General features: G+C 43.1%; 3 protein-coding genes across 3 annotated transcripts; 2 read left to right on the plus strand and 1 right to left on the minus strand.

Annotated features, from left to right (window-relative positions):
• Positions 1-311: 311 nt before the first annotated feature.
• Positions 312-5,212, plus strand: LOC139297930 (endophilin-B1-like). The gene is made up of 11 exons (XM_070920740.1): positions 312-368; positions 651-792; positions 2,881-3,009; positions 3,098-3,231; positions 3,442-3,534; positions 3,716-3,799; positions 3,906-3,929; positions 4,107-4,196; positions 4,584-4,684; positions 4,796-4,874; positions 5,132-5,212. Exons 1-11 carry the CDS (start codon positions 312-314, stop codon positions 5,210-5,212), a joined length of 1,014 nt encoding a protein of 337 aa, XP_070776841.1.
• A 5,470-nt stretch (positions 5,213-10,682) lies between these two features.
• Positions 10,683-12,792, plus strand: LOC139298107 (pentraxin-related protein PTX3-like). Its single transcript, XM_070920978.1, has 2 exons — positions 10,683-10,826; positions 12,006-12,792. Exons 1-2 carry the CDS (start codon positions 10,691-10,693, stop codon positions 12,638-12,640), a joined length of 771 nt encoding a protein of 256 aa, XP_070777079.1. The 5' UTR covers positions 10,683-10,690; the 3' UTR covers positions 12,641-12,792.
• A 2,218-nt stretch (positions 12,793-15,010) lies between these two features.
• Positions 15,011-16,363, minus strand: slc35g2a (solute carrier family 35 member G2a). The gene has a single exon (XM_070921047.1). It carries the CDS (start codon positions 16,361-16,363, stop codon positions 15,011-15,013), a length of 1,353 nt encoding a protein of 450 aa, XP_070777148.1.
• Positions 16,364-16,868: the final 505 nt, after the last annotated feature.

Raw genomic sequence — 16,868 nt, forward strand, 5'->3', positions numbered from 1 at the left:
GTCAGCCGTTACGGCCAAACCGAGGCTGTACACCAGTGCATCCAATTTGTCAGAGGGAGCACGCGGCATGGCTGGCGGATAAACTGTCAACAACACACGCAGGTGCGTCCACTTGCGTCGTCTTCGTGTGCTCGGCTGGTCGGTGTTAACGGACCGTAATCTGGCAAACAGAGAGTGGTGGTTAGCATTTGAGGCCATGGCGAGTTCAGGTTACGGGGCTTTTTATAGCTAACGCTAGCTCAATCTTGCTGGACCGTTAACGTTCTGTTGGACCACCGAGGAGGACAGCGCGCGACCTTGGGGACGTTGTCATGGATCTGACGCGGTTGGCTGTGGATGCTGGTCAGTTCATCAACCGGGCTGTTCAGGTAACTAGAACCAGAAAAGTGAATGCTTTTACTCGAGGACGACGATAGAATTAGCTAGCATTAATTAATAACTAATAAATACACTGCTTGTGGTCGCGGTGTATTGTAATTACACTGTCCTGAGGCGTCAATATAACCCTAACTGACGGTTTTAGGACACCGTGTCGCTGTCATGGTTCGTTAATAAAACGATCAAATAAAAAGTGCGGAGCGGTTAGTTTAACAAATGTTTATTTTTTTAAGTGGTTGTAGCTTAAGTGTTATTCTATAATTCTGCTCCAGTACACGGGGGAGAGTCTTGGGCAGGCGGACAAGACAGAGTTGGAACCCGGGTTGGAGGAGCTCCTGGCCCGGGCAGACGTCACCAAGACCTGGACAGACCAGATAATCTCCCAGACTGAGGTTTTACTGCAGCCCAACCCCGGTGAGAGACTGTCAGTTGTTTGTTTGTTGTCTTCACGTCCCCTCAGTCTTTATATGTCTTGAATTCAGTTGAACACTCACAAGTCCTTCGATGACTTGATTTAAACATATTGACATTTCTGTTTTTGTAAGAATTAGTTGATGTCTTAAGATTAGGCTGTAGGAAAGTGGATACAGTTACAACTGTCTTTTTTACATTTTTGATTAGCAAACAAACCGAATGGATAGATCAAATGCTACCCTTTGTGTGACAGTTGTGGGGCTGATAACATGTTTAATCCTGTGTTCTGACTGTTGGTGGTGTTTGATTGTGTTTACATTTGGATCACAGTGAGTCAAAGTGATGAACTGTAAAACGGAAGCAAATTATACTGGAAGACGCTCCATGTAGACTTGAGCGTAAGGCAACAACTCCATGTGTGAATTCCATTCAGCAGGTCTTTATTTATAGCAGCAACTGTTCTGGCAGAATCATTTCATCTCAGGCTGGAGACAGAGACATCAGAGAGCAAGTTTCTATGGAAGCAGGTCTATACTGGGTTTGACATGTTTCAGAGCCATAGAGCCACGACACTAATGTGTCTTCCCTTTAGTGATACTTAAAGGCTGTGTCTAAAGTCAAACCCTATTTACTATGTAGTGCACTATATTTATCCATTTTATTAGAGGACAACAGAACGAAAAATGGAGACAAAACACAAGAGAAAAAAATTAAGTAAGCCGTCACTACTGCTCATCATTGCTCAAGTCTAGCAGTGATCACCATGCTTCTGACTGTTTGTGTCCTCTTGCTCATTAGATATGAGTGGATTAAGTTTGCTAGGTCTTTGTGGTCTGTCTTGGTGTTACTTGAAGGTTTTGCTGAAGATAATTTTATCATTGTTCGTTGGATCACAAGACAAAGCCATGAGGTACTGCTGAACACACCTGAACCACCTGCTGTTTTGTCCTGAGAATAAGTAACATCTGGATGGGAAAGTCCCGATTTTGCCATCCATCACTATCTGATCTGGTAGAGTGGGATTTACAACCACCTTCAACTCAACTGTGAGGCCAAGTTACTGAGTAGCTGTGTCCCTTTGCCAACATGCCTGCTGTTGTGTGTAGGTGTAGTCCATTCTACATGTAGTAACACTTAACAGTTGATAAAAGTGTGCATTAACAAAGTCATTGTATGACCTCTAGCTAATATACAGTACTTACATCCCTGAAAAAGCTGGTTTAACTGTAGATAAATACCTGTCTTATCCATGAAGAGAAATTATCTACCAGTATTTATGTATAGTGAGTAATTAAATGAAAATTGGTTGTGTTGTGATTTCAAAGAAAATTCATATCAACTAGTCATTGTGGTCTACATAAAACCCCTGAATGTTGACTACGAGTCTTTACCTCTGGGACCCAGTATTTCAGCTCTGTTTGCCCCCCTACAATAAATGCATCTCCTATGTGCTCTTCTGTTTGCTTTGACTGCAATGGCCTGTTCAGATGAATAGGGATGGTTATTTTGTTTTGCCTGTTTGAATCCTATTACCTCAGCTAATGGAATTATGAGTGAATGTGGTCTATAATCTATCAAATAAAGGAACCATTCAGCTGCCAGAAACTATAATCTCATATGTTTATTCATCAAGGATATATTTGCAGATCATGTCTTGTTTATCTATCGACCGAGGGCTTTTAGTCTCTCTGAATAATAATTTTTGTTTGCCATAGGTTCACCTCATGGGCTCATGGCAAGGACCAGCAGTTTGCAAGCAGCTGCCTACTGACATGTTGTCCTAGTAGAATACAGTGTTAAATATATGCAGGAGGTTACATAGCCTGTTACATAGTATGTTAATGGCGTGCTTTGTATGATAATTGTCCTTTTATCCTGCAGCATTCTGACACTTGTTTTTGACACCCATCTTAAGGGCAAACTGTGTTTTGTGAGGCATTTATTTCTGTGCTCTGATCAGACATTAAGATGTTATTTGTATTAGTTCAATTGCATCTCCTGAAGGAATATAAAATATCAATCATCAGTGGCTTTTTAGAAAAGATAACTCTTGAACCTGAACTGAGCTTTCTGATCCCTGATGAACAGGAGCACGGTTAGAGGACCGGCTGTATGAGCATCTGGATTGGAGCATCCAACCACGGCCTCGAGCACACGAGGTACTGGGCGACCAAATGATCCAGGCTGGAATGGAGATGGGGTCCAACACACCCTATGGTGAGTATACATGAATGTGGTTAATGTTTAAATATATGCATACTCTTATCTCATTAGCTTTTTAGACCGCAGTATGTTTTGTGTTCAGGAACGGCACTGCTCAGGTGTGGAGAGGCTCAGAAGCAGCTCAGCGAGGCAGAGAGGAAGTTTGTCCAAAGCACCAACATCCACTTTCTTACCCCTCTGAGGAGTTTCACTGAGGGGGAATACAAAGCCATACAGGTAACACACACAAAACACACACACACACACACACACATACCCATTAACATCATGATTGTGGCACTTAATTGTATGTTTTGGATGTTGCATTCTCAGTAATTGCTTCTCTAATCTCTTTCTTTGTTCTTTAGTTAATGCTCAGCTTGTTGTTTATGAATTGTTTGTATAATTTATTATTTAAAAAGTGTGTGTATGTGTGTTTGTTCTTAGGATGAGCGCAGGATGTTGGTGAATAAGCGTTTGGACTTGGACATAGCTCACACCAGACTGAGGAAAGCCCACGAAGCCGACCGAGAGGCCAGAGTGAGTTACAGTGTCATTACCTTCACTTAGAAACATTTACACATTTAATTACATATTTCTTCAATATATTTCTCATATCTAGATCAGTCCAAAACACACCAAAATCTTTCATTTTTCTGTCATGCAGTATATATAGTATCTTCTCATTCCACCGTCTTTCTTTTTCCTGTCTCTTTGTCAGAACCTGAATGCCAACCCGCTGGACGACGACTACTTGTCTCATGTCTCCTACATGTTCAGCTTCCTGCGTGTTAAATGGCTAAAGGTCAGTGACACTAAAGGGACATGAACATTGACACAGGCACAGCTGAACTTACGGTTTGGTCATTGAGTAAGTCATTTGTCCTCCTTTGTCTTTCTCATCCAATCAGATGTGGGCTCAGGAAATCTCTCAAGTAAGTTCATGTTTATCTTTGCATGCACACAGGTCCTGTTAGTTAATAGTTTCTATTGTTTAGTTTGTTTAGACTTAAGCCCTTCAGGGATTTGGATTTTGCTAATGAGAAATTTTCAGAAAAAAATCAGGATATAATTAAAAAGACCATAAAAGATGACTTTGTGTGTGTGTGTAGGCAGAGATGGAGCTGAGGATCTGTCAGAGTCTGTTCGATCGGCAGTCAGAAATTACAAGACGAGTTGCTGGAGGAATCAACAACACTCACGTAAGTGCACACAAACACACATAGCAAGATAGAAAATAATATTCTGTTGTGTTTCTCGAGCTTGGTCAGTGTGTGTATCATTACATTTCTAGGTTGTTTTTTGCAGCAATTGTAACATGAACTATATACACATACACTCACATCAAAATACCCAATCCCCAGCAAAACTCTATATTGTTTTCTTTACTATTGTTTTACTCTCTTTACTCACTGCAGTTTGTCGTTCAATATCTCCTCAAGCACAGATAATCCAATCTGTAAAAATGACATTTTATCAATAAAGTTTACTTAAAATATGCAAATTCCTTAAGTTGTTCTGTCTGCCTTGTGTTTTATTTGTTTTGTGTTGTTTTTTTTGTTTGTTTGTTTGGTTGGTTGGTTTTCCAGACCAACCACATGCGGAGTCTGACTGACTTTGTGGAGGCTCAGGCCTGTTACTTCGACCAGTGCAACCAACATGCTCAGGAGCTCCAGAAACAGCTGGCCACGTCTGTATATCTGCTTTCTCACTAAGAACACAAGACTATTGTGAATCATTTTTAGAGCAAATACATTTTTTTACATTAACAACTTCACTATGATTTTGTTTCTCCTTGCAGCATTCCAGCAGTTCTTTGCTCCAATAACTGGCAGTCAGCAGTTAGTAATACAGTCAATCAGCCATCGCCAAGCAACCATGTAGCAGATGAGCCTGTTGAGTTAAATCAGATAACTCCAATTCCCATATTCGCCCACCAGCTTCCAGAATTTGATCAGGACTCATGGACTGCAAATCCACCGCCCAGAACTGAAAAAACAACAACAGATTTCTCTTTAACCTCTACTCAGCCACCCAATCCGACAAATAACAACAATAACAACAACACCTCCTTTACTGATGGCCAGGCAACCAGCCGCTGTTCATTTGATCATGTCTGTACATCAAATTCGGACAGTCACCCGACAGATCAGATTTCAGCACTCGGCAGAACAGCCAGCACACCAACCAGCAGAGCAGCTGCTGCAATAACCAATGATGCAGGTAGTCTGACAACAACAACAGTTTCCCCACCGTCTGAACTCGGTGGAACCTCAAACGAGTCTCAGATAGCAAACACAGTTGCTAGTGAGACCTTAACAACCGATAACATGACTACTGAGACCTTGACAACCAGTGGCATGGCTGCTGAGCTCCAAACAACCAATGAAACCGCAAGCGAGCTGCCATCCATTAATGGAAAAGATGTCCAGGAGTCACCGACCGGCAGTCAGACTGTGGTTCAGTAGAGACTAATGCCTGGCCAAAGCCATGTCAGCTGGGACACTGTAGATCCAAGAATACACACTATTAAAAAGGAATAGACACATAACCATTATAACATGTGATACAGTAAAAGAAGATTAATTAATCCCATAGAGAACATAATGTGAAGTGGTTGTAAAAGTGCTTATTTTTCTAAATGTGATCTAGTGCCACAATAATTTTAGCCTTTAGCCATATTCATATATTATTCATGCTGTATGAGAATGATGACTGTTGAGTGTCAGTCCCCTCTTGTGGCAATGGATGTTAATGTCTACTCTGTAGTATTTCCTAGCCTCTGGCTGGGAGTCTGGAGAACTGTTATACTTGCAGCTACAGTTTTCAGTCTGTGAAACTAAATCTTTATTTTTACATTTAGCTAAACGGGAGAACTAATGAAGCTTTGTGCCAAGTGTGTGTGTGTGTATGTTTGTGTGTATATCTGTTGGTGTGAGTGTCTCTGTGTGTTTGTGTCCATGTGCACTCACTTGAGTTTACAGCTTCCCCAAGCCTGTGACATCTTTAAGGAGAGTTGTGTGTGTACAGGTATGTGACTCTGCCACCTCTTGACTCATGTTACCACAAGTTTAGGTCATTTTCCATAATGTTACTTACGTGTGTTGGGGAGTCCAGCGAGGTGACAAAACACCAAGCTGAACAGGACCTTTATGCTGTTTCTTCATACACACTCTGGGTGTTTCCTCCTACACACAGTCAAATAAAATAATATATTCACTTTTACCCTTTTACCCCCTTAAAGCCCCCACTAGGTGAAATGGGTAGAAGTTTCCAAGTCCAGATGTTGTTAATTTTCTTCGTGAGGGCAGCCCTGCTCTACTGTGGTGTGGGTCCTCTCTGGGGACCCTGGATGGAAACACACACATTAATGTAGCAATGGCCCTACTGACGTAATCACCCACCAGCTCTATGCTGCTCTACAATTTTGTCCCAATACGTAAAGATGTATGTGCGTGTGTGCATGTGTGTTTGTGTATGGATAGCTACAGTATTCCCAATCCTAGTTGGTGCCAGTTTTAAACTGCGTGTACGTGCAGTCATAATTCAGTCACATGTTGTACATTGAGTTGATGTCAGTGCAGGGTTTGAGTTTTCACTTGATTCATGTGAAGATGTGGAAATAAATATGCAAACACTGATGTCATGTCAGTCCAAATCAAGTGTGGGTTCTGCCTTTGTTCTCCAGTGGAGGTGTTTCTGTTATTTCCTCATCAAAATCTGCTGCTCACCGTTGGTTAATGTACTTTCTCATATCAGCCGAACCTTCCAATTTACACACACGTAATAATTTCCAGATCAAGGTCTTGATCAGGCTTCCCAGGCCAAGTCTAGTAATATTTGAAACCATGCTGATACACTGTGATGCTTGCAGTTAAGCTTTGCTTGCTTCACTGGGTGCAGTCTTATTAATTTGATTAACAGGATTAATGAGGTCTGGTGGTGTATGACATTTACCACTAAAAATACTCCAAAAACACTGACAGAAGCGTGTGTGTGTTTTTCCTCTCTTTTGCTCCCACTTAACCTCTTTACTGTCCGAGGCTGTGCAAACAGATTAGATTGATTAAGCACAGGTTATGTGATATTGATCTGTGTATAGTCAGGACGCTCTTGGTTCAATAACACCATAAAGACTTATATCACACCACTACATCGGCTCTACATTTTAGAGGGGCTTCACAGGAGGCACAGCCGGTGCTTAAAGACAGATTTAAATAGTTTCGTTTCTGTAGCTTTCCTATGACTCAGCCAAACAAGAATAGATTCTCCTCAATCTGTCCCTAGCTGATCACGAGTTACTTCCCGCCACACTGATACAGCATGTCCCTGCTATGATTCCAATTTATTTTTATAATTTCCGGTATGCACCGTGTTCGTCAGCAGAGACGGCAGCTCTCACTCTGGTCTTCATATGATTTTTGCTCATGTGTGATACAGGAAGGAAGCGGAAGCTGAAATCATGTTTTGCAGGTCTGGATGACATGAGTGAGTTATGAAAGCAGATAAAGGGAACTGGGATGTCTCTAATTATATTTGGCTTGGTCCTTTCCTCTACCTGAGGGGCACAGACAGATCATATTGCTATGGATAGGTTCAGTATATTCTTTTATTTCATTTTTTATTTGATTTATATTCAACCAGGTAAATCCCACTGAGGTTGGAAACCTCTTTTGAAAGGGAAAGGGTTGGCCAAGACGGCAGCATAACAACAAAATGCAGACAAAACAATACAAAATCAGGTAATAATACTGAAATAAGGCTAACAGTAGGCTAAGAATAGACACAATTAAGAATGGAGTCGTGTATCCTGCCAGAAATATCAGATTCATCAATTTGAACTCCTTTTGCAGACTATTCCAAGTGGCTGGAGCAGAAAACATGAAGGCTGTTTTTCCCCGTATTTGTCCATACATTAGGGACAGACAGCAGGTATATAGTATTTCTTGTGATCTGAAATAATGATTGCTAAGTGAAATTTGCAGATTTATTATTGACTTTGACTTTCTTAGCTCTGATATGAATTATTTTGAATCCTAGCTGTGTCTCTCTGCACTGTTTTTAGTAAAGCATTAAGCTAATATTATCATCAACTCATACACTCCTTTAGACATCATTATACGTCCGCTATATTCTTACAATGGCTCTATTGTTTTACAGCATACTGTCTTTCAATCATATCTCCATGGTTCCCTTCCCTCCCCTTTCTACATATTGGGGATTAAAAAAAAGGGGATACACCCAGTTCTCATAAAACTGGCCTGTGTTGGCTGACTTTACTGTGTTAGTATGCGGTTTGTTCATCAGTAAAGTCCTGTTACTGTTTTAAAACGTCTGTTTTTAGCCGATGTAAGCTCTGCTGACAACACCCATTGTCCCATTTTTCCTTGCGTCTCTGCCCAGGGCAAGCCAGGCGACGGGATCTGTTTCTCTTCTTATTCTCTCCTGTCTAAATAAAATCAGTGCTAATTCATGAGGAATACTCTCCTTAAATCCAACTTTCATCATCTATACCTCTCTGTCTTTTCCCTTTCCATCTTCCTCTCTCTGTCATGTTGTCGTCAAATCCTTCATCTCTCATCACTCCTCCCCCTCACTGCCAGCTGGGAGTGTTCTGTGTGACAGCTACACTGCAGGTGTGGTACACAGGTGGGGGTGGTAAACAGCGTCTGGTGGCTGCTGATAAATGTAGCTCCTTTTTTTATGGAGTCACACGATGACCTAAATAGAAAGATGACCTACCGAGAGAAAAGGTGAGAGGTGGAAAGCCCTCAGATGGGCACCAATGAGGACAAGATGCGAACACCAACTGTGTCTGACATTCATACACGCCGAATGTTCTGCAAGTCCTGACATATAAATGTATTGCCTTCCTAAAGGGATCCTAATTACTTTCATTTTATGGAACTGGGCCATGGAAATGCACACAGTCGTACCCACAGTGAGGTATTTTTGCTGCAATGAGGAAAGGAAAAATTAGACAGATTTCCTCTGTCCCTCAGCATCTTTCTTCGCCAACTCTCCACCTCTGTCCCCACCTCTCTCTCCCCTCTTTCTGTCCATCTCTTCCTCTGCAGGCTCTCTCTTTTCCTGAGATAAACCTGCCAGCTCCCACCCCAATTTGTCCCTCTTCGACAATTACAACCTGCCAGACAGAGAAAATCATACATAGTTACTGGCAGAGATGCTGACATCGGAATGGGGGGTGGGGGGGGGGGCTCGGTCTGGACGTCTGCAGAGAGTAGAAAGGTCAGAGATTTTCCTTTGACCTTGACATGTCCTACTTCTGCTGCTTAACCCCAACACCTGTTGACCAGAGCCCTCTGTCTGTAAGAATAAGGTCATTTGGCCTCGCTAAGAATCCAATAACACCTAATTCTTCCTCACGGAATGTTTAATCGACAAGGTAACCAGGAGTGTCGCTAAGCAACAAATTTTTTATTTCAAGTGGTAAAAACAAACTCATTGCAAGCTTAAAATATAACCCAGACTCTGCAATGTTGCAACTTTTCTAAGGTTGAGGGATTTGGTGTTGATGCACAGAGCAGGGAGTGACTCTGACTCATCAGTAAAAAGGTTAAAGAGGCAGACGCATCCAGAGAGAGTGTGTGCATTGAAATGTCCTGTGGGAACAATGTAAATATGGCCGTAGAGGCCTCTGAAATTTAAAAACGGACGCTTCTTGCAATGACAAAGAAAATGACCTATTTGAAGGGGTCATTAGATTACTAAAAAGCTAATTTTAAAGAAGAGAAAATCTGTTTATATTGTACATATTGTGTGTTTCTATGTACGTATACATAACTAATATCCCAGAATAGGTTTTCCCTTGGGTGATACTACTACTGAAGTGTTTTTCTTCCATGTTCTGTATCTGTTTTAATACAAATGTAATATTTATTCTAATCTGATTTGATTGCTTAGTCTTATTTATGCAGTTTCTTTCTCTAAAGCATGGAGGAGGCTACAGCTGCATTTCTGAACCTTGAAGCTCACATATTGAATGATATGGAGACAAATATTTCGAAAACTTAAATGAAGTTTATTTTTCAGTGGTCTGTGAGATATTTTAAAGTGTATATTTGACCTCACACTGACAGCTTGGTTATCTTACAGGTAGAAGAAACATCTAAAAAAGGCTGCACTCTGTGTAAGTGTATGACAGTGTGTGAAAAGGGCAAGTTTTGGTATATAAACATGGCTGTACTGTTGCAGGAGATGGTTATTTCTCAAATGTTACATAGTCTTGCTTCAAAGAAAGTTATTTTAAGCAACTGAAACATACATTTGAACTGTTTTTTTTGGTCTTCCTTTCTCTAAGTTTCCCTCTTCTTCTGTTTCTTTCCTTCCTCTCCTTCTTCCATCCCTTTATTTTCACCCCAGCTTTCCCTATACCCGTACAACCCCCCCTCTCTTTCGCCATAATGCCCCTATTTCCCACTCAGTTTGACTTTTGACATATTACCTCCACTGAAGCATTACTCACCCAACCTCCACAGCACCCCCTTCTCTGTCCCACCCTCCTTAACTTCCCTCCTTCTTCCCTCGTTATAAACTCAGCACCCGCCAACAGTTGGCTCAGTGTGAGGAGCTTCACATGAAGTCAAGACGAGAGAGCAGCTGGCAAACTGGGTGACAAATACACCTGATATTACCAGATACCTTTTTTAAAAAGCAGCACATTCAGAGCTTCATCATGCATGTCTTCAGGATCTGGCGTGTGTTGTGTGTGCTTGCCTTCGTGGGTGCGTCCTTATGTGCGAATGAGGTTGGGTATGAAGGGAACTTCGCAGACAACTATGACAACGAGATCTCGCAGAACCAGCAGGAGGGTGAGTTTTGTTTATTTGTCCTTTTGTCTCTTCTGTTCCCTGCTTGTTTGAACAGATGGCTCATTGTGAAGAATCTGTCCTCAGCTGCCATGCCTGATTTTATCAAGCCAATAAAACCATTTCATGTGTTTTGATTAAAAAAGTCCTCAACACACACATGATTTATTAGTTTTGGGAAGTAAGTAAAGGTGTCCCACAAGGGTCTATTCTTGGTCCACTTATATTCACTATATACATAAATAAAAACATCTCTGCCCATCCACATTGTAATTTGCATTTTTATGCAGATAATACCATTTAATTAAAGAAAACTGCCTCACTATCTCTGCTATCTTATCACATCAAAATAGAGTAAATATAATGTGAGGTCACAGGTCATTTTAACTTTAGCTGTAATGCATGTTCAACCGCAGCAAGGGAAAACTGGTTTTAAATAATAACAATAATAAATGGACATCCCTCAGTTCCTATAAAGATTTAAAATTAAAACATTATACAAGTATATTGAATGGTACATGTAATTGTTTTCTTGAACATTGAACCGCTGTATTGTGTATATAGAATGTGAATTTTTGTGTCTTTGTCTATGTTTATATGGCATATTTATTCAGTAAAACTTAATAATATAGCCATGTGTGATTTACAGTGTGACTTTGTTGTATGAATCAGGTACCAATAAAATACTTACTTGTTCCTGCTGCTACTTAAATGCAGATACTGTGGAAGAAATCAAGACTATGGGGATCAAGGGTGTAACAATTGGGCAATGTTCTTTGTGTTCTTTAGTGTGACCGGACAATTGCGTTCTCCTTTATATCACTAGCAGTTTTTTATATGTTGTTCAATGACCCTTCCATCTGAGTTTCAAGAGATTTCCCCAAAAGCCCTTTTCATTACACCATAATCACTTCATAGGTTCTGCAGAATCTCAGCATTGTTAATACCATTTTACCCAAACTTTAGTTTTATATCCTAGTACTGTACCCTTATGTACCAAGTATTTACAAAAATGAATCCTCTAAGATTCACAGTTGTTACACCCATGTTCCCTATAGTCCTGTATTAGTATAATAGTAGTAGTATCTTATTTGTAGCTGTTTGGTTTATGTTAATGTTAATAACTTTTCCACTGTCTATGGGACTGTATCACTGATGAATCCCTGTGGTTGTTGTCTACAGGGGAAACTCCAGCCACACCATGCCAGGCTGCAGGTTTCTCCCAGTGGGACAAGCTTTTCATCGCTCTGGAGGACTCTCACATGAGGCAGAACATCCTGCTGGAGTCTCTGGAGCAATGCTGTGGAGGAATGGTCTCTCTCAGGATGCAGGTGGACAAGTTGGCTAAGGGGACATGCCAGCAGTGTCTGCCCAGCCTGGAGTCAGCGTGCATGGCGCAAGCAGAGCAGGCAAGTGTCAGGCTGCAACAAGGCCTGGTGGAGCTCCAGGAGGAGGAAGCAGAGAGGGAGAGGAGGTTAAACGCTACCTTACAGCAGCTCCTGCACAGTGGCCATGAGGGGAATGCCCGGCTGAAGCGGATGGAGGAAGGTAGAGGCCACAGAGTGGTGCCATCAGCAGAGAGCAGGACGGGACACCAACCAACTCAGAGACCCGGAGGTTTAGGGCCAGCATTTGGCTTGGGGATGAAGCCGTTCTCATCTGGCGTGAAGGAGCAGGAAGTTACTTCCCCACTGGACATGGCCACCATGGAAAAGGCCCTGGTTGCCATAGCAACGGAGCTGCAGAGGGTTCACCTGCAGCTGAGCAGAGTGATAGAGCAGGCAGGAACATTGAGGAAGAACAGAGGAGACACATGAATTGCCCACAAGGGAAAGAATAATAATAGATTGACTAGGAACACTCCAGTGATGATGGTTTTGCACACATACTCTGTTTTAATATTGTTTTTAACGGGCCTTTCTTTTTTCTTGTTTTTGTCTGGTGACAATGGATTTAAATGTACCATAAATGTTGTGGGTTTACTATAATGAATAAAAACGTATTAAACAACCTAATCAGCCTCATGGAAAGGTTTCCTCCCTCCTCCTAAACAGTAACCACCTCATTTTCAGAGCTGCACACTTCTATGTCCATGCGCATGCCAGAGTTAACACCACTACCTCAGTGTTTGTGTAGTTGTGGTGATGTCTGCAAATACCGACGACCGCAAGGCAAAGTGTGTTTAATTCTGGGCGGCCTCACCCTCTCATTAGCTGCTTTAAGAGTCTGTATGCTAAGAGGCCACGACTTATGATGCTCCGAGTGTTTATGATTTATGAAACCCTGCCAGAGCTATTACACTGCCTACCTCTCCTGCAGCCACACACACACACACACACACGTTGCTATAAACCACACAGTGCCTGGTGTTGATTGGAGGTACTTTCCATATATTTTACAGTCTCTGTGTGATGGTGTTTGGTTCCAGATCTTCATTAATTTATTAAAGTATTTATATTTTTGTTTTGTGGAGCTTTATTAGAGCTAGAGAGGAAGTAGGGCAAATGAGAAAGAAGAAAGAGGAAGAAGGAGAGAAAACGAGGAGGAAGACGGGGCGAAATCAGTGATGGTAAAGGTATTCAGATCCTCCTGTAAAAGTACTGCTAAATCTACCATCTAAGTTATCAAAAACTGTCAAAATCAAAATGTTGTAGCTGGTCAAGAAGCAGCTTGTTTGAAATATTTTATATATATTTAGGTCGTTCAATCTATAATAAAACATCATACTTTATAAACTGGTTATAGGTTTTGTTTGTAAAATCTTAACCTGCAGAGTAACAAGTAACTATAGTCAAATAAATGTAGTGGAGTAAAAAAATGAGTGTATGGAGTTGCCTAAAATGGAAGTACTCAAGTAAAGTACGAGTACCTTAAGATTGTGCTCGACTAAATGTACATCATTACATTCCACCACTGGGCAAAATATAGCAACAAAGAACATTTGAACCGTATGTGAGTTTAATTAGGCCAGCCCGCTGACATCATACGAGTATTTTCACTAATGAAAGGCTTACAACCATGACATGAATGCATACTTGTGCCCATGCCTCTGTGTGTGTGTGTGTGTGTGTGTGTGTGTGCACCTTTCCTTATAAATCTGCAGCTGGGTGGATAATTGAAGTTTTTTTTTTATATGGCCTATTTCTTAAATGTCACAATTAACAAAATGCAGAGGAGCTTCGAGGTGGAGTAACAAGGATCGTAGTTATATCTCGAGACTTCCTGCTACACCTGTTTCATCATGGTATCCAGCATGCACATGCACACATACGCACACTGGTCTGCTAAATGCGGGGGGCACTTCTTTTCATTTAAGGTCTCCATCTGTGCAGTGTGTGTGGGGATTTTAGTGAATGGAAGCTTTGTCATGTTGGCGCTTCATTCATTTTAACACAGACAAAAAGAGACAGTGGGGAAAAAAGGAAAACAGGAGGCTAATGATGAGGAAAATAGAGGAGGAGAGACCCAGAAAATAAGAGTGGCAGTGCTTATGTGACTGACAGGTAGTTATCAGACATAATGACTGTTCCCCACACATAGAAGAACACTGTTTTTATCAGCCAGCTGGCCAGACAAAGTACAATACCCAGCCACCATCAGCCTTGCTTTCCGCCCTTCTCTTTCCTCTCTGTTTCGTCATCTGCCATCACTCTCCTTTCTCTCCTGCTTCTTATCTGTATGCCAATCCCATCATCTTCTCTCTCTCTACCCCCATTTATCTTCCTCTGATTGTGTGTCTCGCTCCTCTCTCTTGCCTCCCATCTCCTGTTTTTTTTTTCTCTCTCTCTCTCTCTCTTGCCAGCAGCCAGAAACCAAATAGATGGCATCAATCTTTGGCTAACCCTCAGCTGGCTGGTAAAAGTGACTGACATTACACTCTCGTGAAAAGCAGCCAATATACGTGCACACACACACACACACACACACACTCTTAAGGAGGCGAGATACTGATTACAAGTGTCTTCAGGAATGCATTGTGTTCATCAGAGAGATTTTAATATCACATCACATAGTTACCATAACAGACAACACAATATTGGCACTTTCCCAAAAGCAAAGAGGACAATACAAAATAGGTAAAGCTCCAATAAACATTTAGCAGTCTCTTATGTACACTGGAACCAATCTCATGAAGGAGGGAGGGAGGGGAAGTCAAGGAGGAGGTGTGAAGAGGAGAGAGGAGATGTCTATTTGATGGGCGAGTCCAGAATCTCCTCATACTCCTCCCTCTGGCGCCGCCCTCCCCCACGAGAGGGTAGCAGCTTCATCGCCACCAGCCAACCAACGCTCAGTATGACCATCACGTTCCCGACGACCTCCGGCGCAGTGGGAGCCAATGGCAGCACGGCCAGATGCAGCAGCATGGCAACGGATACCTCCAGGCTCTGAGAGGCGGAGACCAGAGCCGGGTGGATTCGGGTGAGGGCGTGTGTCATCCCCAGGAAGGCTGCTACCGAGCAGGCAACCAGGCCCAGGACCAGGCTCCAGGCTTGAGCACTCATAGGCCAGGACCAGCCCTCCTGGAGCAGAGCCAAGGAGGCCGGGGCGAGCAGGCAGCCCGTCCAGCTTACCGTGAACAAAGCTGTGCCCACTCCCACCCTCTCCTTCAGGGAACGATACCCAACCAGTGCCAGAGCCATCCACAGCCCTGCAAGGGCCGAGAGAGACCAGCCGAACGCACCCCTCCAGAACACAACCGGGTCAGTTGGTGAATCTGAATTGCTCTCGTCCGCTGTGGGAAGTAATACAAGCCCCAAACCACACAGTCCTGCCGCTATGGTGATCCCATCAGCCAATCCCAGCCTCTCCTCCAGGAGCAGGAAGGCCAGGGTCGCTGACAGCGCCGTGGTTGCCAGACGCCAGGTCGTCGTACCGTTTTCAGGAGAGACGAAGGTTAAGGAGGAGTAGGCGCAGCAGAGGGAGAGAGAGTAGGCGATGCCGTAACAGAGCAGACGTAGGCGATAGCCCTCTGGTCCGAAAGGGTTCTCCCCCTTGTGAAGTGGTACAGCCACAGAGAGGAGCTGGACGATGGACCGAACCAAGAGCAGAAACAGGGGGCCCAGGCTGAAGCGTTCAGAGGCCACGCGGGTCAGAACAATCAAACAGCCGTGAGCCAGCGCCGCACCGAGCAGCCCCACCCAGGTGAGCCGAGACGCAGACACAGACGCCTCCCCGAAACTGGCCAGCTGTTCCCCTACCCCTCTCCCAGTCCCCTTTGCTGCTCTGTCTCCCCTCTCACTCCCATCTCCTCCAACAGCAGCCTGAGGTTTGCTGGTCGTGTCTTTGTCTTTGGAGCCAAACAGAGTCAAAGGCCACCTCTTGCTCTCCGTCAGCTGTTTCCTGTCTGACGTCTCCTCCAGGAAGGAGCCAAAGTCCTCAAAAGACGGGGCGTCATCATAGCCTTCGTCCCCGGGCTGGGGGAAGTGTGTGTGCACTCCCGGTTGAGGGGAGTAGGGGGCGTGCGTGGCGTATTTTGCTGTGACGGTGTGAGGGTGGATCTTTACTCTCTTCTTAGAGCTCAGGAGGTGAGTGGACTCCATTTTAAAACTTCAATGATGACAGACACCTGCGAGAGAAGAGAAAGGACACTTTTAGAGACACATACAAAATACATTTTACACACAAACTCCTGCAAGTCTTCTCTCTTCTTTCTCCCTCACGCTGTCTCTCTCTGGGATGCCACTTGGTATCTCATATATCTTTAATATCCCAGATAATAATAGCAGTGACTCACATCATCCCATGTGCCCTGCGTGCTTGGCAGGGAACGTACGTAAGCTCTGCCCGTCTGAGCAATCACCACTTTAATTGTTTTTTCCGTGTGATGAGAGTTCACATTAAGTTCATATTAGCAGAATCATTCAGGACCATGGCAGATTAGCAACGCTATTATCGCGTCTTTCAGTCTTCTTGAATAACATGACCTTCAAGGGGGGTTAGAGATTGTTGGCAACGACAGTTACATAAGCAAGTGCTTCCTGCCTCATTTGTCTTTTATCTCTCAACATTTATTCTCCCTCTGCCTCCTCCCCTCCCTCACTCTAT

This window comes from Enoplosus armatus, chromosome 15 (genome assembly GCF_043641665.1).
Source record: "Enoplosus armatus isolate fEnoArm2 chromosome 15, fEnoArm2.hap1, whole genome shotgun sequence".
NCBI lineage: Eukaryota > Metazoa > Chordata > Actinopteri > Centrarchiformes > Enoplosidae > Enoplosus > Enoplosus armatus.